The 27,979-nt window shown below is 41.1% G+C and overlaps 1 protein-coding gene across 2 annotated transcripts in view; it reads left to right on the top strand.

The window, feature by feature from the left end:
• abca12 (ATP-binding cassette, sub-family A (ABC1), member 12) overlaps positions 1-27,979 on the top strand; it is a 125,125-nt gene that overhangs the window by 38,744 nt on the left and 58,402 nt on the right. For both annotated transcript variants that reach the window (XM_034304457.2, XM_053234053.1), the window contains 15 exons: positions 1,233-1,345; positions 2,139-2,209; positions 6,668-6,816; positions 8,190-8,302; positions 9,068-9,138; positions 13,375-13,523; positions 14,927-15,039; positions 16,131-16,201; positions 16,613-16,761; positions 16,848-16,978; positions 17,980-18,104; positions 19,318-19,494; positions 21,634-21,827; positions 24,944-27,313; positions 27,664-27,767. In XM_034304457.2, coding sequence (XP_034160348.2) covers positions 1,233-1,345; positions 2,139-2,209; positions 6,668-6,816; positions 8,190-8,302; positions 9,068-9,138; positions 13,375-13,523; positions 14,927-15,039; positions 16,131-16,201; positions 16,613-16,761; positions 16,848-16,978; positions 17,980-18,104; positions 19,318-19,494; positions 21,634-21,827; positions 24,944-27,313; positions 27,664-27,767 — 4,100 coding nt within the window. The remainder of the gene's footprint in view (positions 1-1,232; positions 1,346-2,138; positions 2,210-6,667; positions 6,817-8,189; positions 8,303-9,067; positions 9,139-13,374; positions 13,524-14,926; positions 15,040-16,130; positions 16,202-16,612; positions 16,762-16,847; positions 16,979-17,979; positions 18,105-19,317; positions 19,495-21,633; positions 21,828-24,943; positions 27,314-27,663; positions 27,768-27,979) is intronic.

Raw genomic sequence — 27,979 nt, 5'->3', positions numbered from 1 at the left:
CATGATGCCCATTGACAGAAATATGACTTTCTCTGTTGCTGGTCATATTATTCCCCTTCTCTTACCATGGAACATGTCAGAATCTTCTGCATATACAATGGACAATGTCAGTGGGATCTTCCATCTCCTTGAGCAGTTGTCTGGTTCACCAAATCTCAGCATCACCATCATTCAAGAAGAGCTCCAAGCCTTGAATCTCACTATTTTTGATTTAGAACACTTCACTCAACTATCAGAAGCTTCTTCCATCTCTCTGCTACTTTCAAAACTCATGGACTTTGTTAACATCTCACATTGCCTGAACGCTCTTTCTCAGGACCCTACATCACATACAGGCTCCACAGTGCCAGAATGCACCGAGAAGGTTATTGAGGGGCTAATTGGTTTCCTCGAGGCCATACCCATGTTCCATGGCTTCCAGACAAATCTTACATCCACTTTAAATATGGTGTTGGATGAAGCAATGGAGTTTCAGAACATTTCTAGCCTAGAGTCCGATCCGCTTGGAGTGACAGAAGAAGTCTTAGATGTAATTCTAGAAAGCATCACACTGAACCTTGAAAATCTCAATGTGGAAAATGTGACCTTTATTAAAATGGAGCTTGAGACACTGGAGGGACTTTTAAAGATGGTATTTGATGATGAATAGCACTATCCTTACTACATGATCAATTCTACAGAAAATGTATGCTGATATCACCTTGTGGTACCTACATAACCTGGGGAATGCCACAAGTGACAGCTGATTTGTTGCCACTTCTTTAGCTATTGTCAAAATTAGTGTTAATGGTAACCTCTTCCTGGAGATATAGTATATCAGTGGACATAAGCTGTCATGACAAACCCTTGCCATTTTTTTATAACATGGTTATGTCAGTCTTATGTCCAATGACATATATACAATATATCACTGTCCAAATGACCATTATGCTAATTTGGACAGTGATCTATTCGACATAGAGTGTATCGCTGGGCATTAGCTGTCATTACAAGCTCATGACATGTTTAATGACATGTTTATGACATGGTTATGTCAGTCTTATGATGCAAGGTTAAAGTTACGTGTTATTATTTGACAAAAATTAGAAAAATGTTTTAAAACGTTTTCTAATAATGACAGCAGAATTTGTGTACAATATATTTAGCAAGATGTGAATGCAACATTACTACATTTAAGTTTAATTAAATTTATGTTTACTTTTATAATTTAATGAAATATATTTCTGTTTCAGCATTGTGGCGATGACAGAGGAAATCCAGAATTCTCTGCCTTCCAACATCACAGACAACACCTACATATCCTCGATACTGAACATCACAAACTATATTCTAAACCTCACGCAAGGCATGTTCTTTCACTATAAACCTGTAAATGCTCAGTTCTGTTACACATAATGAAATACAGCAGAGTGCAAAAGTTAGAAATTGAGAATGAGATGGTCCTGACAAACAAACAAACAAACAAACAAACAAATAAGCAAGCAAATAGATAGATAAATATTTACACTGCATTTTTCTTCCAAAATAATTTAGTTGATTTTGCCTTTTGTTCTCATGTTGAAGAATACAACCACATTATTAAAATTTAGGTGTTAGGTTTCAATCAGATTTATTTATTTATTAATTTCTGTATTTATTTATTTATTTATTTATTTATTTATTATCGCAAATACCAAAATGGTGAAATGGTATGTTAAGATCTTGATAGTAAAACATATATGTTAAAAAAATTCTACCCTCAAATAGAAAAATAAATTCTCTAATAAATTTTACGTCCAACATTTTTCTTTATAATGGCTGCTAACCTCGTTCATATCCTCTGAGAAGCTTTTGGGTTGTTATACAAAACGAAATGAAAACAAAATAAAATTTAAATAATAAACAAACAAAACAGACGAATTTGACGTTTGAATCAAGTTCGTTGCAAATTATTTATTGTTAATTTTTATCTTTTGGGTCGTTGTCATTTTACAGAATACACTCACAATTCACTTTGAACCTCTTGGAAATATTATTATTTATTTGATTGTTTTGTTTTGTTTTTTAAATTCAACATCCTATTTGAATATGCTCTGTATGTTATTTGACTCTCGGTATGATTTAATCCTTATCACAATTCTTACATTCATTTCACTCAGGAAACTCGAGTTTGTGGGCCAGCACAGCAGCAGAACTAAATATTGACAACCTCGATAATGTTACACAACAGGTGAGGCCATGCTGTTTATTTTTTTCTTTTACAGAGAGCAGAAATGTGTTTAGTCATGGTCACGCGGTTCACAATGTTGTCAGACAACATTACTGGCAGTGAGTCACTGAGATCTCATGTCGTACTCGGTTACTAACGTAACCTCGGTTCCCTGAGATATGGGAACGAGTACTGCGTCGCTAGACGCTATGGGGAAAACTCCTTTTTCTCCGATGACTGAAGCCTTTACAATCACGCAGTGAAACTGCACGGCCATTGGTTCATGCAGTGCAATAAAGCGAACTGCACGTGCCTAGGCAAGGAAGCCCACCAGAATGGAAGGAGCCATCTGGCTATATAAGCGGGCATTGCGCTGAAGCGATGACTCTGAGAGTGTAACGTCATGGCACAGCCTGCAACGCAGTACTCGTTACTGTATCTCAGGGAACCGAGGTTACGTTAGTAACTGAATATGTTCCCTTTCAATACTACACTCGTACTGCATCACTAGATGCTATGGGGAACCAATACAATCACGCTGTGCCATGAACATGGAACGATAGGTATGAACCGGCCTTAAGCAATAAGACTCAGAGGGACCAGTTAAGACGGGTGAGACCCGCAGGAGACAGGAGAGCTAAACTCACTGAGGTCAGCCCAGCCTAGGACAATCGTTCCCAATTAATCCCATGTCGTCTCAGTACCTTCCAGAAAGGGCCAAGAACGCACTAGGAATACGCCTGTCATAATGCCGCACAGATGTCTGCCATGGACACCCAGCTAGACCATGCCCAAGACGAGGCTACGCCCTGAGTGGAGTGGGCTCTAACTCCTATGGGGCTATGGAGGCCCAGGGAGGAGTATGCCAGCGCAATAGCATCAACTAGCCACCGAGAAATTCTCTGCTTTGTGACCGGAGACCCTTTGGTGCGGCCGGCAAAGCACACAAAGAGTTGTTCTGACTGCCTGAATGGAGCGGAACGCTCGATGTAAATTCTCAGTGCCCTGACAGGGCAGACGAGGCTCAACTCCGGGTCTTCTTCTGATGGAAGAAGTGCTGAGAGAGTGGTAACCTGTGCTCTAAACGGGGTGTAGAGCACCTTAGGAACATAACCATGCCTCGGCTTCAGGACAACCTTGGAGTCGTTAGGCCCAAACTCGAGGCAGGCAGGACTCATCGAGAGAGCCTGTAAGTCACCTACTCGTTTGACCGATGTTAACGTCAGTAACAGGGCTGTCTTTAACGATAAGGCTTTTAGGTCTAAAGACTGTAGTGGCTCGAAAGGGGACCCCTTGAGGGCAATCAGTACTGTGGGTAGGTCCCACACGGGGGCGGTAGGGGGCCGGGCGGATTAAGCCTCCTAGAACCCCTCAGGAAACGAACAACTAAGTTGTTCCGACCCACAGACTGTCCTACTATAGGAGCATGAGAAGCTGCTATAGCTGCCACATAGACCTTGAGCGTGGAAGGGGAATGGCCCTTGTAGGAAAGACAATATCACTGATATGTTGCAGGAAATAGAATCTTCGCTGTGGGTTGTGCACCAGGCAGAGAAGACCAACCATTTAAGGGCATAGAGGCGTCTCATGGATGGGGCTCTAGCCTGTGATATAGTATTTTGTACACTTTCAGGGAGGTCTACTGATTCCCGTCGAGAGCCCAAAGATGTAATGCCCACAACTCGGGTTGGGCATTGGGTTGGGGGTGCCAAATTGTCCTGGTTGCCTGAGAGAGAAGGTCCTGCCTCAGAGGAATGGGCCACGCTGGAAGCAGCTGAGATAGCTCTGAGAACCAAAGTTGTGTTTGTGGTCCCTGATTCGTCTGATTACCTGAGGGATCAGAGCGATCGGGGGGAAAGCATACAGGAGAAGATTGGGCCAATCGTGGGCTAACGCATCCTTGCTCTTTTTTGTCTTTTGAGGCGAAGAGGTCGACCTCTACCGTGCCAAAGACCTCCCAAATTTTCTGGACCGTCTGCGAGTGGAGCATCCACTCCTCTGAGGGGACGTTGCTCGGAGATAGCATGTCTGCTCCCTGGTTCAGCACACCAGGGACAAGTGCTGCCCTCAACGACCGCAGATTGAGATGTGGCCACTCCAAGAGGCGCTTTACCATCTCGAAAAGGCGTTTCGAGGAGAGCCCACCTTATAAGCGACCGCTGTCATGCTGTCCGAGCGGACTAACACGTGGTGCCCCTTCAGGTCAGGCAAAAAGGTCTGAAGAGCTCGACATGCTGCCGTCATCTCGCGGCAGTTGATGTGTAGCCGACGTTCCGCGACCGACCATGCGCCGAAGGCTGGTTTGCCCTCTCACAGAGCTCCCCAACCCATGTTGGCAGCGTCCGTCGAGACAACCTTCCTCCTGTGAACAATGCCCATGGTTATGCCCTGTTTGAACCATTGGGGGTCCTTCCAGGGGGCCAGAGCCGCAACGCAGGCCTGGGTCACCCAGATACGAAGGCAACAGTGACACCACACACTGGGCGGCACTTGTGGTTTCAGCCAGTACTGGAGGGGTCTCATACGAAGCAGGCCCAACCGTAGTACTGGTGATGCAGAGACCATGCATCCTTTGAAAAGTTTTGAGAGGGCAAATGGCTCCAATTTTGAGGGAAGCCACGAGCTGCTGAATAGCTAGCGCACGTTCTGGCACGACTGCTGCCCTCATGCGGGCTGAGTCAAAAACTGCCCCAGGAACGAAGTTCATTGGCTGGGGAACAGCGAGCTCTTGGCAAAGTTGACCCTGAGTCCTAGGCACTCCAAGTGGCTGAGGAGGCACACTAGCTCGGCCTCTGACTGGGCTAAGATGAGCCAGTCATCGAGGAATGCGGATTCCTTTCTGTCTCAGAGGGGAGAGAGCCGCATCTATGCACTTCGTAAAAGTGCGAGGAGCCAGGGACAGCCGGAAGGGCAGGACCGTGTATTGATAAGCCACTCCCTCGAAGGCGAATCTCAAGAATTGTCTGTGTTGGGGGGCTATCTGGATGTGAAAGTATGCGTCCTCTATCGCGCCAAATGAAACCATGTCGCTCGCATCAGCCGAAGGACGCTGGTCCGGGTGCTCAAAGAACACGGGAGAATCCTCTCTACACGGCGAGAGCGAGGCACGCGGGATCTGAGCCGCGCTTCTCTACCCCACCATTTTTTCCTCGCAGGTCCCTGGGAGGAAGAAAACGGGGGGACGTGAGAAGCGGTATCGCTTTCTGAAAAGAAAGCGATCCGAGCGCGCAGAGAGGAGAGACTCATGCTCACACAATGCGAGCATTCCATCTCCGTCAGAGCGGCTTCCGGAAACCACAGGAAACACACTCTGAGTGGCCGTCGTCAGCGTGCAGGGCAGAGCTGCACGAGCTGCAACGACGGCGAGGCATTATATCAACGCCGCTTGCTCTTTTAGAGAAAAAAAGGTCTTTTAGAGAAAAAAGGCTCTTTTAGCTTACTTGCTCTTTTAGCTCTTTCGCTCTTAGCGCTTTTTTAGCTCGCCGGATGGGGACTAGCTGGTATTGGCGGCTCGAAGCTCGGCGAGAACAGTGGGATGGCGCCGGCGAGTAGCTCTGTCCACAGCGAGGCATGTCAACGGCGAGCGGCTTCAGTCTCGTAGCTCAGCGTAGAGATGCTCTTCGTCGCTGAAGGAGAATTGATCTGAGATCCTATGGCGCAATGCCCGCTTATATAGCCAGGTGGCTCCTCCCATTCTGGTGGGCTTCCTTGCCATAGGCACGTGCAGTTCCACTGCTGAGCCATTGGTTCGCTTTATTGCACTGCACGAACCAATGGCCGTGCAGTTTCACTGCGTGATTGTAAAGGCTTCAGTCATCGGAGAAAAAGGAGTTTTCCCCATAGCGTCTAGCGACGCAGTACGAGTGTAGTATCGAAAGGGAACCATGTAATTCCATCACATGGGTTAACGAAATATTTTTGTTGGCAGATTCACCATGAAATATATCATCTAAACTCTGAAAAGTTCTAAAACTCTTGTATGCAGTATGATGATATGTAAGGAATTATAAAAATTGGGGGGATGCTGTTATAGGAAAATAATCAACAACAGGGTGGTGTGATGGAGTGGAGTTACTGTTACCACAGCAAAGTGAATTATTTCCGAAAAACTTAAAGTTACAGCTTTACCTCTGACTGTTACAACGCGCTGACCCTGGAGACTCCTTCCATAAGTGTTAAATAAACATCTCCTTACAGAAAACTCCACCATATCAATGATTAAATGTTGCGTCCACCCTACATGTCCCTGTGCACAAGCTGTTGCTATAGAAACTATAACGTATTAGAACGAGCGCATTAATATAAACCTGTACTACTGTCGGAGCTGCTGTTATAGAAAATTAATAAACACCTTCTGACCAATCAGAATTGAGCCTTCTAGAGTGCTATGGCGCAAAATACATTATAATAAAGTATTTATTCACGGGATATACACAACTTTATTTCATAGTCATTTTAACTCATTATTTTCTGCCACAGCTTGCCGGTTTCCTGGATTTCATTCTCCCATTTCTCATGGACAACCAGGGAATGGGTTTGACCCCTGAATCTGCTCACGCTTTAACCAAATTTGTCCCAATACTCATCCAGATCTTCTCAGGGACACCTGACCAGCTCACCTTTCAGAGGTAAACTATTAATACTTCTTAATTAATAATTCTTTTAGTCTCTGTGTGTGTATAACTCAGCCTGCACTGTGTGCAGATAGTGGTCAGGACTGTCTGTCTGGAGTGTCACAGATTTTCCAGATGCTATCTTTACTTGAAGAAATGATGGCAGTGGGAGAAGGTGGTAATTTCACCATGATGCCCATTGACAGAAATATGACTTTCTCTGTTGGTGGTCATATTATTCCCCTTCTCTTACCATGGAACATGTCAGAATCTTCTGCATATACAATGGACAATGTCCTCCATCTCCTTGAGCAGTTGTCTGGTTCACCAAATCTCAGCATCACCATCATTCAAGAAGAGCTCCAAGCCTTGAATCTCACTATTTTTGATTTAGAACACTTCACTCAACTATCAGAAGCTTCTTCCATCTCTCTGCTACTTTCAAAACTCATGGACATTGTTAACATCTCACATTGCCTGAACGCTCTTCCTCAGGACCCTACATCACCTACAGGCTCCACAGTGCCAGAATGCACCGAGAAGATTATTGAGGGGTTAATTGGTTTCCTCGAGGCCATACCCATGTTCCATGGCTTCCAGACAAATCTTACATCCACTTTAAATATGGTGTTGGATGAAGCAATGGAGTTTCAGAACATTTCTAGCCTAGAGTCCGATCCGCTTGGAGTGACAGAAGAAGTCTTAGAAGTAATTCTAGAAAGCATCACACTGAACCTTGAAAATCTCAATGTGGAAAATGTGACCTTTATTAAAATGGAGCTTGAGACACTGGAGGGACTTTTAAAGATGGTATTTGATGATGAATACCACTATCCTTACTACATGATCAATTCTACAGAAAATGTATGCTGATATCACCTTGTGGTACCTACATAACCTGGGGAATGCCACAAGTGACAGCTGATTTGTTGCCACTTCTTTAGCTATTGTCAAAATTAGTGTTAATGGTAACCTCTTCCTGGACATATAGTATATCAGTGGACATAAGCTGTCATGACAAACCCTTGCCATTTTTTTATAACATGGTTATGTCAGTCTTATGTCCAATGACATATATAAAATATATCACTGTCCAAATGACCATTATGCTAATTTGGACAGTGATCTATTCGACATAGAGTATATCGCTGGGCATTAGCTGCCATTACAAGCTCATGACATGTTTATGTCAGTCTTATGATGCAAGGTTAAAGTTACGTGTTATTATTTGACAAAAATTAGAAAAATGTTTTAAAACGTTTTCTAATAATGACAGCAGAATTTGTGTACAATATATTTAGCAAGATGTGAATGCAACATTACTACATTTAAGTTTAATTAAATTTATGTTTAATTTTATAATTTAATGAAATATATTTCTGTTTCAGCATTGTGGCGATGACAGAGGAAATCCAGAATTCTCTGCCTTCCAACATCACAGACAACACCTACATATCCTCGATACTGAACATCACAAACTATATTCTAAACCTCACGCAAGGCATGTTCTTTCACTATAAACCTATAAATGCTCAGTTCTGTTACACATAATAAAATACAGCAGAGTGCAAAAGTTAGAAATTGAGATTGAGATGGTCCTGACAAACAAACAAACAAACAAACAGACAAACAAACAAATAAGCAAGCAAATAGATAGATAAATATTTACACTGCATTTTTCTTCCAAAATAATTTAGTTGATTTTGCCTTTTGTTCTCATGTTGAAGAATACAACCACATTATTAAAATCAGATTTATTTATTTATTTATTTATTTATTATCACAAATACCAAAATGGTGAAATGGTATGTTAAGATCTTGATAGTAAAACATATATGTTAAAAAAATTCTACCCTCGAATAGATAAATAAATTCTCTAATAAATTGTATGTTCAACATTTTTCTTTATAACAGCCTCTAACCTCGTTCATATCCTCTGAGAAGCTTTTGGGTTGTTATACAAAACGAAATGAAAATAAAATAAAATTTAAATAATAAACAAACAAAACAGACAAATGAATTTGACGTTTGAATCAAGTTCGTTGCAAATTATTTATTGTTCATTTTTATCTTTGGGGTCCTTGTCATTTTACAGAATACACCCACAATTCACTTTGAACCTCTTGGAAATATTATTATTTATTATTTATTTGATTGTTTTGTTTTGTTTTTTAAATTCAACATCCTGTTTGAATATGCTCTGTATGTTATTTGACTCTCGGTATGATTTAATCCTTATCACAATTCTTACATTCATTTCACTCAGGAAACTCGAGTTTGTGGGCCAGCACAGCAGCAGAACTAAATATTGACAACCTCGATAATGTTACACAACAGGTGAGGCCATGCTGTTTATTTTTTCCTTTTACAGAGAGCAGAAATGTGTTTAGTCATGGTCACGCGGTTCACAATGTTGTCAGACAACATTACAGGCAGTGAGTCACTGAGATCTCATGTCGTACTCGGTTACTAACGTAACCTCGGTTCCCTGAGATATGGGAACGAGTACCGCGTCGCTAGATGCTATGGGGAAAACTCCTTTTTCTCCGATGACTGAAGCCTTTACAATCACGCAGTGAAACTGCATGGCCATTGGTTCATGCACTGCAATAAAGCGAACTGCACGCGCCTAGGCAAGGAAGCCCACCAGAATGGAAGGAGCCATCTGGCTATATAAGCGGGCATTGCGCTGAAGCGATGACTCTGAGAGTGTAACGTCATGGCACGGCCTGCAACGCAGTACTCGTTCCTGTATCTCAGGGAACCGAGGTTACGTTAGTAACCGAGTATGTTCCCTTTCAATACTACACTCGTACTGCATCACTAGACGCTATGGGGAACCAATACAATCACGCTGTGCCATGAACATGGAACGATAGGTATGAACCGGCCTTAAGCAATAAGAATCAGAGGGACCAGTTAAGACGGGTGAGACCCGCAGGAGACAGGAGAGCTAAACTCACTGAGGTCAGCCCAGCCTAGGACAATCGTTCCCAATTAATCCCATGTCGTCTCAGTACCTTCCAGAAAGGGCCAAGAACGCACTAGGAATACGCCTGTCATAATGCCGCACAGATGTCTGCCATGGACACCCAGCTAGACCATGCCCAAGACGAGGCTACGCCCTGAGTGGAGTGGGCTCTAACTCCTATGGGGCTATGGAGGCCCAGGGAGGAGTATGCCAGCGCAATAGCATCAACTAGCCACCGAGAAATTCTCTGCTTTGTGACCGGAGACCCTTTGGTGCGGCCGGCAAAGCACACAAAGAGTTGTTCCGACTGCCTGAATGGAGCGGAACGCTGGATGTAAATTCTCAGTGCCCTGACAGGGCAGACGAGGCTCAACTCCGGGTCTTCTTCTGATGGAGGAAGCGCTGAGAGAGTGGTAACCTGTGCTCTAAACGGGGTGTAGAGCACCTTAGGAACATAACCATGCCTCGGCTTCAGGACAACCTTGGAGTCGTTAGGCCCAAACTCGAGGCAGGCAGGACTCACCGAGAGAGCCTGTAAGTCACCTACTCGTTTGACCGATGTTAACGCCAGTAACAGGGCGGTCTTTAACGATAAGGCTTTTAGGTCTAAAGACGGTAGTGGCTCGAAAGGGGACCCCTTGAGGGCAATCAGTACTGTGGGTATGTCCCACACGGGGGCGGTAGGGGGCCGGGCGGATTAAGCCTCCTAGAACCCCTCAGGAAACGAACAACTAAGTTGTTCCGACCCACAGACTGTCCTGCTATAGGAGCATGAGAAGCTGCTATAGCTGCCACATAGACCTTGAGCGTGGAAGGGGAATGGCCCTTGTAGGAAAGACAATATCACTGATATGTTGCAGGAAATAGAATCTTCGCTGTGGGTTGTGCACCAGGCAGAGAAGACCAACCATTTAAGGGCATAGAGGCGTCTCGTGGATGGGGCTCTAGCCTGTGATATAGTATTTTGTACACTTTCAGGGAGGTCTACTGATTCCCGTCGAGAGCCCAAAGATGTAATGCCCACAACTCGGGTTGGGGGTGCCAAATTGTCCTGTTCGCCTGAGAGAGAAGGTCCTGCCGCAGAGGAATGGGCCACGCTGGAAGCAGCTGAGATAGCTCTGAGAACCAAAGTTGTGTTTGTGGTCCCTGATTCGTCTGATTACCTGAGGGATCAGAGCGATCGGGGGGAAAGCATACAGGAGAAGATTGGGCCAATCGTGGGCCAACGCATCCTTGCTCTTTGAAAAATATATTGGGCAATGAGAGTTGTCTTTTGAGGCGAAGAGGTCGACCTCTGCCCTGCCAAAGACCTCCCAAATTTTCTGGACCGTCTGCAGGTGGAGCATCCACTCCTCTGAGGGGACGTTGCTCTGAGATAGCATGTCTGCTCCCTGGTTCAGCACACCAGGGACATGTGCTGCCCTCAACGACCGCAGATTGAGATGTGCCCACTCCAAGAGGAGCTTTACCTTATCGAAAAGGCGTTTCGAGGAGAGCCCACCTTGGCGATTTATATAAGCAACCACTGTCATGCTGTCCGAGCGGACTAACACGTGGTGCCCCTTCAGGTCAGGCAAAAAGGTCTGAAGAGCTCGACATGCTGCCGTCATCTCGCGGCAGTTGATGTGTAGCCGACCTTCCGCGACCGACCATGAGCCGATGGCCGGTTTGCCCTCTCACAGAGCTCCCCAACCCGTGTTGGCAGCGTCCATCGAGACAACCTTCCTCCTGTGAACAATGCCCATGGTTATGCCCTGTTTGAACCATTGGGGGTCTTTCCAGGGGGCCAGAGCTGCACCGCAGGCCTGGGTCACCCTGATACGAAGGCAACCGTGACACCACGCACTGGGAGGCACTTGTGGTTTCAGCCAGTACTGGAGGGGTCTCATATGAAGCAGGCCCAACTGTAGTACTGGTGATGCAGAGACCATGAGGCCTAGCATTTTTTGAAATGTTTTGAGAGGGCAAATGGCTCCAATTTTGAAGGAAGCCACGAGCTGCTGAATAGCTAGCGCACGTTCTGGCACAACTGCTGCCCTCATGCGGGCTGAGTCAAAAACTGCCCCCAGGAACGAAGTTCATTGGCTGGGGAACAGCGAGCTCTTGGCAAAGTTGACCCTGAGTCCTAGGCACTCCAAGTGGCTGAGGAGGAGGGATCTGTGAGACACTAGCTCGGCCTCTGACCGGGCTAAGATGAGCCAGTCGTCGAGGTAATTCAGAATGCGGATTCCTTTCTGTCTCAGAGGGGAGAGAGCCGCATCTATGCACTTCGTAGAAGTGCGAGGAGCCAGGGACAGCCCGAAGAAGCAGAAAAGAAAGCGATCCGAGCGGAGAGACTCATGCTCACACAATGCGAGCATTCCATCTCCGTCAGAGCGGCTTCCGCATGGGGACGGCCCAGGCAGGAAATGCACTCTGAGTGGCCGTTGTTAGCGTGCAGGGCGGAGCTGCAAGAGCTGCAATGACGGCGAGGCATTATATCAACGCCGCTTGCTCTTTTAGAGAAAAAAAGGTCTTTTAGAGAAAAAAGGCTCTTTTAGCTTTCTTGCTCTTTTAGCTCTTTCGCTCTTAGCGCTTTTTTAGCTCGCCGGATGGCGGCAGGGGACGATCTGGTATTGGCGCCAGGCGCTGAACGGCGGCTCGAAGCTCGGCGAGAACAGTGGGATGGCGCCAGCGAGTAGCTCTGTTCGCAGCGAGGCATGTCAACGGCGAGCGGCTTCAGTCTCGTAGCGCAGCATAGAGATGCTTTTCGTCGCTGAAGGAGAATTGATCTGAGATCCTATGGCGCAATGCCCGCTTATATAGCCAGATGGCTCCTCCCATTCTGGCGGGCTTCCTTGCCATAGGCACGTGCAGTTCCGCTGCCGAGCCATTGGTTCGCTTTATTGCACTGCCCGAACCAATGGCCGTGCAGTTTCACTGCGTGATTATAAAGGCTTCAGTCATTGGAGAAAAAGGAGTTTTCCCCATAGCGTCTAGCGACGCAGTACGAGTGTAGTATCGAAAGGGAACCATGTAATTCCATCACATGGGTTAACGAAATATTTTTGTTGGCAGATTCACCATGAAATATATCACTTAAACTCTGAAAAGTTCTAAAACCCTTGTATGCAACATGATGATATGTAAGGAATTATAAAAATTGGGGGGATGCTGTTATAGGAAAATAATCAACAACAGGGTGGTGTGATGGAGTGGAGTTACTGTTACCACAGTAAAGTGAATTATTTCCGAAAAACTTAAAGTTACAGCTTTACCTCTGACTGTTACAACGCGCTGACCCTGGAGACTCCTTCCATAAGTGTTAAATAAACATCTCCTTACAGAAAACTCCACCATATCAATGATTAAATGTTGCGTCCACCCTACACGTCCCTGTGCATGAGCTGTTGCTATAGAAACTATAACGTATTAGAACGAGCGCATTAATATAAACCTGTACTACTGTCGGAGCTGCTGTTATAGAAAATTAATAAACACCTTCTGACCAATCAGAATTGAGCCTTCGAGAGTGCTATGGCGCAAAACACAGTATAATACAGTATTTATTTACAGGATATACACAATTTTTTTTCATTTTAATTCATTATGTTGTGCCACAGCTTGCCGGTTTCCTGGATTTCATTCTCCCATTCCTCATGGACAACCAGGGAATGGGTTTGACCCCTGAATCTGCTCACGCTTTAACCAAATTTGTCCCAATACTCATCCAGATCTTCTCAGGGACACCTGACCAGCTCACATTTCAGAGGTAAACTATTAATACTTCTTAATTAATAATTCTTTTAGTCTCTGTGTGCGTATAACTCAGCCTGCACTGTGTGCAGATAGTGGTCAGGACTGTCTGTCTGGAGCGTCACAGATTTTCCAGATGTTGTCTTTACTTGAAGAAATGATGGCAGTGGGAGAAGGTGACAATTTCACCATGATGCCCATTGACAGAAATATGACTTTCTCTGTTGCTGGTCATATTATTTCCCTTCTCTTACCATGGAACATGTCAGAATCTTCTGCATATACAATGGACAATGTCAGTGGGATCTTCCATCTCCTTGAGCAGTTGTCTGGTTCACCAAATCTCAGCATCACCATCATTCAAGAAGAGCTCCAAGCCTTGAATCTCACTATTTTTGATTTAGAACACTTCACTCAACTATCAGAAGCTTCTTCCATCTCTCTGCTACTTTCAAAACTCATGGACTTTGTTAACATCTCACATTGCCTGAACGCTCTTCCTCAGGACCACATCACATACAGGCTCCACAGTGCCAGAATGCACCGAGAAGATTATTGAGGGGCTAATTGGTTTCCTCGAGGCCATACCCATGTTTCATGGCTTCCAGACAAATCTTACATCCACTTTAAATATGGTGTTGGATGAAGCAATGGAGTTTCAGGACATTTCTAGCCTAGAGTCTGATCTGCTTGGAGTGACAGAAGAAGTCTTAGATGTAATTCTAGAAAGCATCACACTGAACCTTGAAAATCTCAATGTGGAAAATGTGACCTTTATTAAAATGGAGCTTGAGACACTGGAGGGACTTTTAAAGATGGTATTTGATGATGAATAGCACTATCCTTACTACATGATCAATTCTACAGAAAATGTATGCTGATATCACCTTGTGGTACCTACATAACCTGGGGAATGCCACAAGTGACAGCTGATTTGTTGCCACTTCTTTAGCTATTGTCAAAATTAGTGTTAATGGTAACCTCTTCCTGGAGATATAGTATATCAGTGGACATAAGCTGTCATGACAAACCCTTGCCATTTTTTTATAACATGGTTATGTCAGTCTTATGTCCAATGACATATATAAAATATATCACTGTCCAAATGACCATTATGCTAATTTGGACAGTGATCTATTCGACATAGAGTGTATCGCTGGGCATTAGCTGTCATTACAAGCTCATGACATCTTTAATGACATGTTTATGACATGTTTATGTCAGTCTTATGATGCAAGGTTAAAGTTACGTGTTATTATTTGACAAAAATTAGAAAAATGTTTTAAAACGTTTTCTAATAATGACAGCAGAATTTGTGTACAATATATTTAGCAAGATGTGAATGCAACATTACTACATTTAAGTTTAATTAAATTTATGTTTAATTTTATAATTTAATGAAATATATTTCTGTTTCAGCATTGTGGCGATGACAGAGGAAATCCAGAATTCTCTGCCTTCCAACATCACAGACAACACCTACATATCCTCGATACTGAACATCACAAACTATATTCTAAACCTCACGCAAGGCATGTTCTTTCACTATAAACCTGTAAATGCTCAGTTCTGTTACTCATAATAAAATACAGCAGAGTGCAAAAGTTTGCACACCCTTAGGACAATATGAATAGTGCAGTGAAAATGGAGTGTGTTAGGTTTCATGCAGATGTTCCTTTATTATCGCAAATACCAAAATGGTCCCAAATAGTAACAAACAAACAAACAAACAAACAAAATAATAAAAACAGCATCAGTTCAATAGTTTGCAACCTCCTTCTGCCTTCTATCTCAAGATTGAGATGGTCCTGACAAACAAACAAACAAACAAACAAATTAATAAATAAGCAAACAAATAGATAGATAAATATTTACACTGAATTTTTCTTCCAAAATAATTTAGTTGATTTTGCCTTTTGTTGTCACGTTGAAGAATAAAACCACATTATTAAAGTTTAGACATTAGGTTTCACTCAGATTATTTATTTATTTATTTATTTATTTATTATCACAAATACCAAAATGGTCAAATGGTATGTAAATGTTAAAAAAATTCTACCCTCAAATAGAAAAATAAATTCTCTAATAAATTTTACGTCCAACATTTTTCTTTATAATGGCCTCTAACCTCGTTCATATCCTCTGAGAAGCTTTTAGGTTGTTATACAAAATGAAATGAAAATAAAAAAAAATTTAAATAATAAACAAACAAAACAAACAGACAAATGAATTTGACATTTGAATCAAGTTTTTTGCAAATTATTTATTGTTCATTTTTATCTTTTGGGTCGCTGTCATTTTACAGAATACACCCACAATTCACATTGAATCTCTTGGAAATATTATTATTTATCATTTATTTATTTGTTTGTTTTGTTCGTTTATTTGTTTATTTCATGGTAGATCAATTAGGCATATTTTACCTAAAATAGATACACTTTCTTTTCTTACTTTCTTTTTCTTTTTTCTTTTTTAATCCAGTAACCAAAAGAAAATGCAAACTTTTTGCAAAATATTTATTTATTTATTTTAAATTCAACATCCTATTTGAATATGCTCTATTTGTTATTTGCTCTTGATATGATTTAATCCTTATCACAATTCTTACATTCATTTCACTCAGGAAACTCGAGTTTGTGGGCCAGCACAGCAGCAGAACTAAATATTGACAACCTCGATAATGTTACACAACAGGTGAGGCCTTTACAGTGAGCAGAAATGTGTTGAGTCATGGTCACGCGGTTCACAATGTTGTCAGACAACATTACAGGCAGTGAGTCACTGAGATCTCATGTCCATGTAATTCCATCACATGTGGGTTAACGAAATATTTTTGTTGGCAGATTCACCATGAAATATATCACCTAAACTCTGAAAAATTCTAAAACCCTTGTATGCAGTATGATGATATTTAATGAATTATAAAAATTGGGGGGATGCTGTTATAGGAAAATAATAAACAACAGGGTGGTGTGATAAACACCTTCTGACCAATCAGAATTGAGCCTTCGAGAGTGCTATGGCGCAAAACACAGTATAATACAGTATTTATTTACAGGATATACACAATTTTTTTTCATTTTAACTCATTATTTTGTGCCACAGCTTGCCGGTTTCCTGGATTTCATTCTCCCATTCCTCATGGACAACCAGGGAATGGGTTTGACCCCTGAATCTGCTCACGCTTTAACCAAATTTGTCCCAATACTCATCCAGATCTTCTCAGGGACACCTGACCAGCTCACCTTTCAGAGGTAAACTATTAATACTTCTTAATTAATAATTCTTTTAGTCTCTGTGTGCGTATAACTCAGCTGTCCATGTTGTGTTTACGCAACAGGCTGGAAAATGTGACGACTGCTCTCTTGTCAAACCTGATGGCCACTCCCGCAAAGGACACTCTTCCTTTTGTCCTAGATATCATCAGGAATGTCACGGCATCCCTGGTGCAAAGCATGCAAGCTCAAACCGGTAAGATAAGAGACCTGTCACGAACACAACACAACAAAGACATAAACAAACAAAGTCACAGAGTAAGTTAACACATTAATTGAAGCTTTTTTAAATGTTAATAAAATACACCTGTATTGACTAATGTTTATTCAAACCCTGACTGAAAATAGGTAAACTAATAATAAAACACTGAGTGTGGTGCTGGTAGAGGAAAATAATCAACACAGGGTGGTGTGGTGGTGTGTTGATTATTTTCCTAAAACCAGCACAATCCAAAGTGTTTTATTCCTCTAACACTACAGCAATTTACCAATGCTAACATTTTTAAAAAATTATTAAAGAATATACACTTTTTATCCATTTATAGTTGCATTTAATATTATGGAAAGTCTGTGAAACAAGTTAGTTCCTGTTCTCTCTTACGTTATAGCAGCTATAAACACTCATTCCCTCATCAGCCTCTCTTTTTATCTCTCTCTTGCCCTCAATAAGACAAAAAATTTGCAGCTCTGTTGGAAAACTTTACAGCGTTACGGCTTTACCTCTGACTGTTACAAAGCGCTCACACTGGAGACTCCTTCCATAAATGATAAATAAACATCTCTTTACAGAAAACTCCCCCACATTAATGATTAGATGTTTATCTTCATTAAATAACTAAATGTTTTTTGGTTTAAGTGGAGCGTCCGCTGTACAAGTCTCTGAAGTGAGTGAGTCGTTACTATAGAAACATATAACTGAGAACATATTAGAACGAGCAGATTGATATAAACCTGTGATTTGCTTTTATAGAAATAAAATCAACACCTTCTGACCAATCAGAATCCAGAATTCAACAGTGCTGAGGTGTAAAATTAGCAACAATTCAGTGATAGCATGTTCCTTAATGTTGAAAATTTGCTGTGATTTTTGTGTTATTTTGTTTATAATTCAACATTCACGGTTTGTTCATGTAGTTAAATAACGTCGGTTAAGGAAGTTAACTGTTTGAACAGAAATCTTGTTTTTTCTTCCATCAGAGCTCTTCTCCAGTCTCTCAGGTGTGTTTCCAGATGTTTTTGCTGTTGTGGACTCCAGCAATGTTTCTCTCATCACTGATGCCCTGCTACAGGCTTTTCAGTCCACTGTAGAAGCGACGCTCCAGGTTAGAAAGAAGGCTTTAAAAACATGACATATACATCTGTAAAGAATTTAAAACATGAACTTTAGTAATCTTAGTCCTTCGGTATACTGTACAGGAGTGTGCAGAAGCTCGCCAGCCATTATATCTGGTAGGCTTCCAAACGTAGTAGCTGCTCAACTTAAAAAAAATTAAATTTATTTATCAGTGATGTTACATTAATCAGTGCCTTATTACCTGGTTTATTACTTTGTTGCTTGAGTTGTACAGGCACGCTGTCTAGACCCAGACCTTTGAGTTGGTACAATTTGTCTGGATGCTAAAATCATTAGTGATGTTCTTTACAGCAGAACATTCAGTCCACATGTGCTGTCAGTTCTGACCTGGAGTTTCTATACCGACACTTTATAGCCACATTTGCTGTAGTTACACTTAAGAATAGATAAAATAGAAAACACTCCGTGTCATGCTGTTATAAGAAAGTGATCATGACAGAGTGGTGTGGTGAAGCGATGTTACTGCTGCCACCCGGAAGACGATTGGTTTCCTATGAAAGCATGTCCTGAAGTTTTTTTTATTCCTTATACTGTATACTACAGCAACATAAAAATGAAGCTAGTTCCCGTTATTACTTACACAGCAGCTATAAACAGTCATTCCGTCACTTTATCCTAATGAGACAAAAATTGTAGGATGTTATTGAGAAACGCAACATTCTTAGACTTTCTTGTATCAGAAACGTCCTTTCACAGAAAATGTCACCATAAAAACAAGCCATTTTCAATCTGTTTATTATTACATTTAGATTACACAAGTCCCTGTGAATGAGCTGTTACTATAGAGACGATAACGTATTAGAACAAGCGCATTAATATAAACCTGCGATTTGCAGCTGCGCTACTGTCAGAGCTGCTGTAAACTTAGCAGTGGCTTAAAGTGAATACAAAGCACGATAAGACTTCACAATGGTACTTTGGCCATTGTGAGAGGGGATAAATCGACAAAATATAGTAATCAAGGACCAAACACGGAACAGGTGAACACAATCAGGTAACACACCAATATACAGACAGGGGATAGAGAAGGGACTAGAAGAGAAACTAAAGCACATGATGTAGACCAAGAACCAAATGACATGAAAGAAGGGCTTGTTATTCTCCAAACCACGATGATGATGATGTTGATGATGATGATGATAATGATGATGATGATGATGATGATGTGGTGACCCCTGCAGGCTCCTGTGAGCAGTGAAATGCTGAATTGCACCACAGTGGGTCATCTCTGGGAGCAGGTCGCTGAGGCAGCAGAGCTGAACGGAAGTGTGTTTACAGTCTGGTGTAACGATCATCTCCTCCCACTACTCGACATTTACCACACCTCTGATTATCAGCCAGCAGTCCATAATACAACAGTGAGCCTTACACACACACCACACACACACACACACACACACACATGTGGAGGAATCAGTGACATTTTTCACACTATACATTTGCATATTTGACTATGAATAGGATGACCAGAGGTCACGTATGTCTCAGGACAGTCGTGTGTTTTAGCGTTGTTTTAGGTGACCTAAGTTATTCTAAAAATATGTTTATGTAGCTTTGGTAATATGGAGGCGAGTGGCTAGCCAACATCAGGCCAAAACCCTTTGTTAAATTGACTCCAGATTTTCATTTCGATGTCAAATTGACATAAGAACTCATCCAAGTGACATAAAGTTGTTATGACACTTTACAGCCTCACTTTGTCACATGTCATGACAACTGAATTTGTAACACAGTGCACTTCTGGTGCATCTGAGACGCGTTACGGCGACATCATGACATGTCGAACATCAACCAGAGACAATTACAGTGTATCATAACAATGACATAAATATAAATAATTTCATGTATGGATTATTTAAAAAAATCTTCTTTAGTTGTTTTTATTGCTTAAATTTTCACATTTTTTTTTTATTCCTAAATATCACTTATATATATATATATATATAAAAATAGATTGTTCAAGTGTAGGAACACCATTATGAAAAACGTTTAGGATGAACCATTATGTCTAAAATAATAATAAAAAAAAAATCTTCCAGAAAATGAACAAACTGAACAAAATAAAGCAATATCCTTGTCATATGCAAAATTTACGCAGTTTAGGACAGTTGCACGATGCAGGAAAAAAAAAGAAACTTACTTTATTCAACGGCCAGAAAAAAAATTACTCTGTCATTTCTCTGTCATTGTGGTGTTATGATATTGTCATCGGTTTTTTTAAGCTAAACTGTGAAATCAAACTTATTTTAGTTAAAGTACAGGGAATAATATATAACTCTGACATCACAGCCAGTGTTGAGGGATTCCCACCTTTATGCAACTTTCACATTCCAGGGGTTTACTGACCTGCAAAGTCATTTATCAAGAGGTTCCTGTGTCATAACACAGATTTATCTGCACAAAGATCTGTCACATGACTCTGGTATTGCAATTTTTAAAAAACAAAACAAAAACAAAAAAAAAAAAAACTCATGAATCTGCCCTTTTGACTGCAGATACATGTTGGAAAAAGCCTTTATAAATATTTCTGTAGGTTTATATCAGTTACATGGTTGTCATGTAGCTCTACGCAGATCAATATATACAGTCTATATACAGTCTAAAAAAACGTAGCTTTGTGTAAGGAATAAAACACACTGTGTCATGCTGTTACAGGAAAATAATCAACAGTAGAGTGGTGTGATGAAGCAGAGTTACTGTTACCACCGCCAAGTTGATTATTTTCCTATAACAGCACATCCTGAAGTGTTTATTTCCTCTTATACCACAGCAATTTCCTCAATGATTACACATTTGAATGTATTAAAGAAAGACACATCATATTTTTATCTGTTTAGGGTTACATTTAAGGAACAAGTTAACTCCTGTTCTCACTAGTTCCCTTTTTTCTCATTCTCACTTTTTTCTTTCTTTTAAGTTATTAAGACAAAAAAATAAAAACGCAGCTAGTCATGTGACTGAGAAACCGCAAAAAAGTGTAAACTCCTCTGTCTGAGAACGTGTGCTGACACTGGAGACTCCTTCCAAACATGCTACATAAATATCTCCTTACAGAAATATTTACCACATCTGTTAAATAGCAGCACATTTTTGAGATCGGTTTATTATTAGTCTTAGATTACAAGTTCCTGTGGATGAGCTGTTACCATAGAAACGATAATGTATTAGAATGAGCGCATTAATATAAACCCGTGAATAAGGAAATTAATCAGACTTGAGAATTCAACAGTGCGGTGGAATGTATATATGTATATATGTATGTGTGTGTGTGTGTGTGTGTGTGTGTGTGTGTGTGTGTGTGTGTGTAGTAACCACTATGACAACACTTTGTGCAGGTATTAAACAGTCATCCTAACTACAAGATGATCATTTTAGTGTAATATTAGTGTGTGGCCACTAGGTTGCACTGTATACACATATTTACTCCATTTTTCACTCTTTCCCTCAAGTCATTTTGCACTGGTTTGGATTATAATTGCCGTATGTGTTATACACAGGGTGTGGATCCTCAGTGGGTGGATGCCACAGTTGCGGAGATTGTGAGCTCTCTGGAGGCGTTTTATTCAGCCAGTCTTAACGAGTCTCTGACCATGCAACATCTGTCACAAAGCCTCATGGAGCACTTCAACCTGTCTCTCTCAGCAGAGAGAAATCAATCGGACTGGAGCAGCCTGCAATCCCAGCTACAGAGGTGATAAAATGATAAAACAGTGTATATGTGTTTCTAAATCCCGGCTAACAGTGTAATAAGTAAGGAATAAAACACACAGAGTCGAGTTGTTATAGGAAAATAATCAGTGACAGAGTGGTGTGATGAAGTGGAGTTACTGTTGCCACCCAGAAGTTGGTTATTTTCCTATAAAAGCATGCCCTGAAGTGTTTTATTCCTCTTATACCACAGCAATTTTTACAATGATTACAATGATTACAATGTTTAATTTATTAGCGAATGCCATTCAGGTTATACTTTTTAACCATTTAAAGCTACAATATACTAAAGGCTTCAGTATCGGAAATGAAAAAGTGGTATCGTGTCACTTCTAATGAAGATGTTAGAAAAAGTTACTGACATCTACAAAGCACTGACACTGGAGACTCATTCCATACGTAAATGACCGATTGTTTATCAGCAAGCTGTGTAAGGAATAACACACATATAACAGCAGGGTCTGGAGTGTTATTCTGCTTATACCACAGCGATTTGCCAATGATTACAATGTTTAATTTATTAATGAAGGACATGTCGCATATTTTTATGGTTTATAGTTAAATGTAATGTCGTGAGACGTCCGAGAGATGAGTTAGTTCCTGTTTGCACTTACGTTAGAGCTGTAATAGAAAGTCATTCCCTCACCAGCCTCCGTCTCTCTCTCTCTGTCTGTCATACACACACACACACACACACACACACACACACAGACACACACACAAACACAAATAAAGTGCAGCTTGTCATTTTACCAAAAAAACAGTAAAAATGGAAAGTATAACCGAGACTGAGAGTGCTTACAACTGAGACTCCTTCCATAAATGTTTCCTAAAAAAAAATACTTCACCACATCAACGATTCTAAGAATTACTTTGTTAATAACCCATTTTTATATCCTTTATTATTATTCTTAGATTATTTGGAGCATCCGACGTACAAGTCCCTCTGAGCTGTTACTATAGAAACAATAATGTATTGAACGAGTGCATTAATATAAACCTGTTGTTCATGTTATAGCCGGAACTTTCTGTACTGCTATATGAAAACAACGCAGACCTTCTAACCAATCAGAACAGAGCAATCGGACCCGCTGTCATATAAAGATAATTAATCAACACCTCGTGAACAATGAGAAGTGCAAATTCAACAGCACTGTGGTATAAAGGGATTTAAAAGAACCACTGGAACATAATGCTTTTTTTTTGACCTTCTGGGGAAATAATAAGAAAAAACCCAAAACAAAACAGTATGTCCTGTCCTCATTACCAGTGAAACAGACCCCTCTTCTACAAAATAATATATATTTTTTATTTTTACCAATAAACTCCACTTAAGGAAAGGGCAGGAGAAAGTGCATGCCTATTAAATGAGCAGCGTGCCATTGTAGAGAAACAGATAATGGGAATATATTATTAGAATTTGCCGAGAAACATGCAGTTATCAGCCCCAGATTTCAAAGCATCAAGTACATTGTGCATTGCATTTAATTTGATTCCTCACCCCAAAACTGGCCTGAACAGATAAAGTGATTTCTGTTTGTTTGTTTATTTATTTATTTATTTTAGTTATCTGTGTTTCTCTGCACTTGTATTGATTTTACTTTCTGTACACATTCCAGTAATAAACTTAGTGGTGAGAACAATCACATTATGGGCATCTTGGCAAATCGATCAAGTCAAACTGCAGAAGCATTATGCGATAAACATAGATCACTGACCACAGGAGAAATTCTCCAAGTCAATGATAATAGAACTGGTACTAAACTGCACTAATGATTGTCACTGGAATGAGAGCCTCAAGTGTACATCCTTAGTTTGTGTCTTTCACCTGCAAAACTGACAGGAGCAAACCTTCAATATGCATGTACCTTCATGCACTCTCAAAAGGTACATAATTAGATAATTGGATAATTACATGAGTGCATAATTACATAATGGGGTACATGGTGTACCTTAAATGTGAGCTGGTCCCGAAATCGCTGTGGCTGAATTCTTGGAAATAGCCAAATAGGTCAAAAAAGTTTATTGAGTTTTTCTGCCAGTAATATACTCTGACATCTTTACTTTATGCAACATAAAATATATTTCACCAAATGGCATGAGAGTGTTTTTAGTTGCTTTCTAACGTTGCCTTGGCGTCTGCAAAGATCACGTTGTGTAATGAGACAGTTTAATAAACACAGTAGTAAAAACAATCAGTCTGCCTAAACCTTGCTAGCTAAGCGTGATTTTCTTGTTATAGTTACATGCTGTAGCAATACTGACATAAGTCGAATCATTTCAGTCTGTAATCAAAATGTCCGTGATGCTCCTGCGTCATCACGTCATCATCATCAAAACAAAGAAGAGCATTTACGCACTCTGTATGGACGACAGCTCACAAAGTTTTAAAAAGTTTTAAAGAAGACATTAATAACAAGAAATGAAGAAAACTGAGTGAATGAATCACTGATTATTTCCTCATTAGTGTTAGAATGAAAAGAGATCAGTGGAATAAAGAGATGATAAGGATTGTTTTTAAAAACCTCAGGTGATGAGAGACTGATGTGGATGATACTGACAATCAAAGTGAGATCTCATCATAATCATAAACTTATAATTCTTTATAATTTAGCAGTAATGTTGTTTTTATATCAGTAGATTAAGTTATAAATGAAGAGGGGCTCTTTCAGCGAGGCTGAAATGAAATCTTTAAAATGCTAGAACTTTTCTTCTGGTTGAGAAACATGCGAAAGAGAAACATATTTCACTTCAGGCAAGTAGTAAATGTCAAAATCTGACCATGTGAAGGATTTTCATAGGTCACTAAAGGTTTCGAAAATGTACCCTTGCAGGTCTCACCTCAGTATCTTAGTAAAAAAAATAATATAAATGAATTAATAATGTTTTATAGCAGTTCAAATTCCTTATAAGGAAAGAATACTTAGATTTAATAATTTAGTCATATTGTACTGCTTGATATTTATCATTACTTTATATGCTTATACTACAGTATACATATATAATGCTTATATAAACATGGCTAATATACATAGTTCATGCTCGCAGTTGCTGTAAAGCATTCACTGAACGTTTCTTTTTTCTCTTTTTCTTGACCAGTCTATCCTTTGTGCAAATGGCCTTGGAGAGTGCTATGCTGCAGCTGAATAAATTAGGCTCGAGTCCCTACGTCCTAGCAGTGCAGAAAGCCATTGAATACACCCTGGGGAATCAGAATGTAACAGCGAGCCCTGAGATGGTCATACACGCCCTGGACGTGGCACTCACTGCAATGAACTTCAGTAGCGAGCAAATAGATAGTTTCCTGAGTAGCGACCTATTCACCATGCCTAACAGCTTGTCCAATGACATGCTCATAAAGGAGGTGATAAGTAAAATCATTGATATGAGACTTCTTGGAAACTGGTCCATAATTTATGACATAATGGAGCAACTGCTATATGTAGAGAACACAAGCAACATCGTGACTGCAATGAGTGAACTGGTCAGCTGGTACAACACTACTGAACACACTGGAATGTATTTTGGCATAGAGATGCTCACCAAGTTGTATGAGACGCTAAGACCATTAGTGACAGCCTCAAGCCCTCTACCATGCTACTCTGACCTCTTTATTGGGCTTGCAGGCAATGCTTTGTATGCACTGCAACATATTACTAGCACCACCAACCTGTTCACCCCCATCAATGCCTATCTCAAGCCAGTCCAAATGAAACTTGCTCTGGGAGACAATCTAAGGGATCTTGTGTCAGCAACCCAAAACGCCAGAAGACCGGTGCTAAATCTGACCAGAGAACCTGTGGATGACTTTCTCGACCTCCTGGAGATCAACTACCAAAACTTATCTCATATTCTTTCCATCCCACCCAGCCCTGAGGAAATGTTGGAGACCATGCATGTTTTCTTTGCAAACCCAGATCTGGGTATCTTCCTGAAGGGTGTAACCAGGGATTTCACAGGAAGCTCGGTTGAAGACAGAACTATTGACACAATCCTTGAAACGCTAGCCTACTTGACACTTCCAAGCAATGGGCAAACGTTTATAGAGATGATCACACAGACCATCGGTCAAGCCTGGGGTCTGAATGACATGCAGCTGGCAGAAACCTTGGGCGGAATTGTCGGGATGGTAAGGACGCTTTCCCAGCAGTCATCTTTGAGCATAGCTCAGAGGGTTGAACAGATGGCTAATCAGCTCACTTCTGCAGCATCATATACCATGGCACACCAAGGTAATCGTAGTGAAATCCTCACAGCCATCAATGATATTCTGTCACAAAATCTGCAGCAGATGTCTAGCACCAGCCTCATGGACCAATCCATCCTTCAAAACATACTCAGCTCTGTATCCTTAATGTCCATGTCACAGATTGACTTTGGATCCTACATGATGGTGATAAACCAAACTACTGAAGCCTTTGCCTCCCTTGTACCACCTAAGGAAATGATGTATTTCAACATTTCAGCACAGATGATGGAAGCGTTTGCATTGCTCATGTCATATCCAACAGATCTAGAGAAAGTGGTGATGTCAAGTCATGAGATTGCTGATTCATTGGATCTCAGCTTTGCCGTTTCTGGTATGACCACTCTTCCAAATGGTCAATCCATCAAGGAGATTGCATACCCTTTCATTCTAAACAGTGCCTTGGCCACTGAAATCTTGTTCAATCTCTCTGCTTCTAACTACACCTTTGATAGTGACATGGAACTAAGCATGATCTTGACCCAGATAACCTCAAGTCTCCCAGTGGAAGTGCAACATGACCTCCAACCTCTTACGTCTGCTCTCGTTTTAGCTCTTCCAAATGTCTCAAACACCGCCGAGATCAGACCTGCTTTCTCTCAAATCTCCCAGAACATGACCATGTTACTTCTGGAATACCTAAACCTAACAGGAGATCCCATGTCCATGGGAATATATTCTGTCTTGTCCACTGTTTCAGATCAGGTATCTGCTAGTCTCAGTGAGGGCCTAATGGGAAATACTTCCTCTGTCCAGCTTCCATACGTGCTCGACTCTGTACGAGCAATCCTATCTTCACTGTCATTAGAACTACCCGTGAAGGAACAGCAATACCCTGATGTCGTTTTCAACTTCATGGAGACAGTGGCCTTGGCTCTGAACCATACCATCACCACAGGGGATGTAGCAGGCGGAATGAATATGCTTTCCAGCTCTGTCCAAAGCCTCCTGCTGATGATGCCAAATGACAACATGAATATCTCAAGTGGCATTATGAGTGACCTGGAAAATACTGTCAAGACACTGCTGATGGTTCTGTCGTCAGGTCAAGACCCACTAACTCAGAGTGCTAACGTGACTGCTGACATTCTGACCACCATTCAGAATTTGCTTGCTGTGGCTAACAGCAGCTCTGAGACAGATCTGGCAACTGCGATCCTGGGGGCCATCGAGATGAACGTCGGGTCTCTGCTGGCGACAAACGCCAGTAACTGGGCTCAGAAGTGAGTTCCTTTTCCTTTCATCTTTTGAAGCCATTGGCACTAGTTATGAAGCTTCAGTGAGACAGGGGAGAATATTTCAGGTTTATTAATCTCCTCTCATATTTTCTGCCTGGCTGGCATTTACCCCGAATAACTGCTTAGATCTTCAAAAGCTACATAAATCCATGACTGAAATGAGAACTCATTCAGGTTCAGGGAACTAAATTGACATAATCAATCTTGGCTTGACACAATTTTAGAGCATAGTATGCACACAGACCTGCACATGCAATGCTATAATTGGGTCTATCGTGAAATTGCTGAAAAAAAAAGCAGCCTTGGTGGGTTAATAACACATTTCATTCTTTCAGATTGCAAATGGTGCTGTTATCCATCTCCAAAATCCTTCCAGCTGACCTTCAATTCGGTCCATTCAACAGAACGATCTTCGAAAGTTTGGCCAATGAGTCCCCAGGTATATATTGAGTTTCCTTTCTTACTTTAAAACCTTTTTTGCTTTAAAAACTCACATTAAGCTAGCTATAACTCACTCGCAGGCTTATTTAGCAGATTTTTATTACGTTGTAATGGTCCAAGACAAATTTTCTCATTTACATTTCGCTCTGTTTCTCTACACCATTTCTCTGCATAATTCTAATTTGCTTAGCTCATAAAACACAATCAGCA

The sequence above is a fragment of the Pangasianodon hypophthalmus genome, chromosome 5 (genome assembly GCF_027358585.1).
Source record: "Pangasianodon hypophthalmus isolate fPanHyp1 chromosome 5, fPanHyp1.pri, whole genome shotgun sequence".
In the NCBI taxonomy this organism is placed as follows: domain Eukaryota; kingdom Metazoa; phylum Chordata; class Actinopteri; order Siluriformes; family Pangasiidae; genus Pangasianodon; species Pangasianodon hypophthalmus.
The sequence above is the reverse complement of the archived record's forward strand: the minus strand, read 5'-3'. Positions and strand labels throughout refer to the sequence as shown.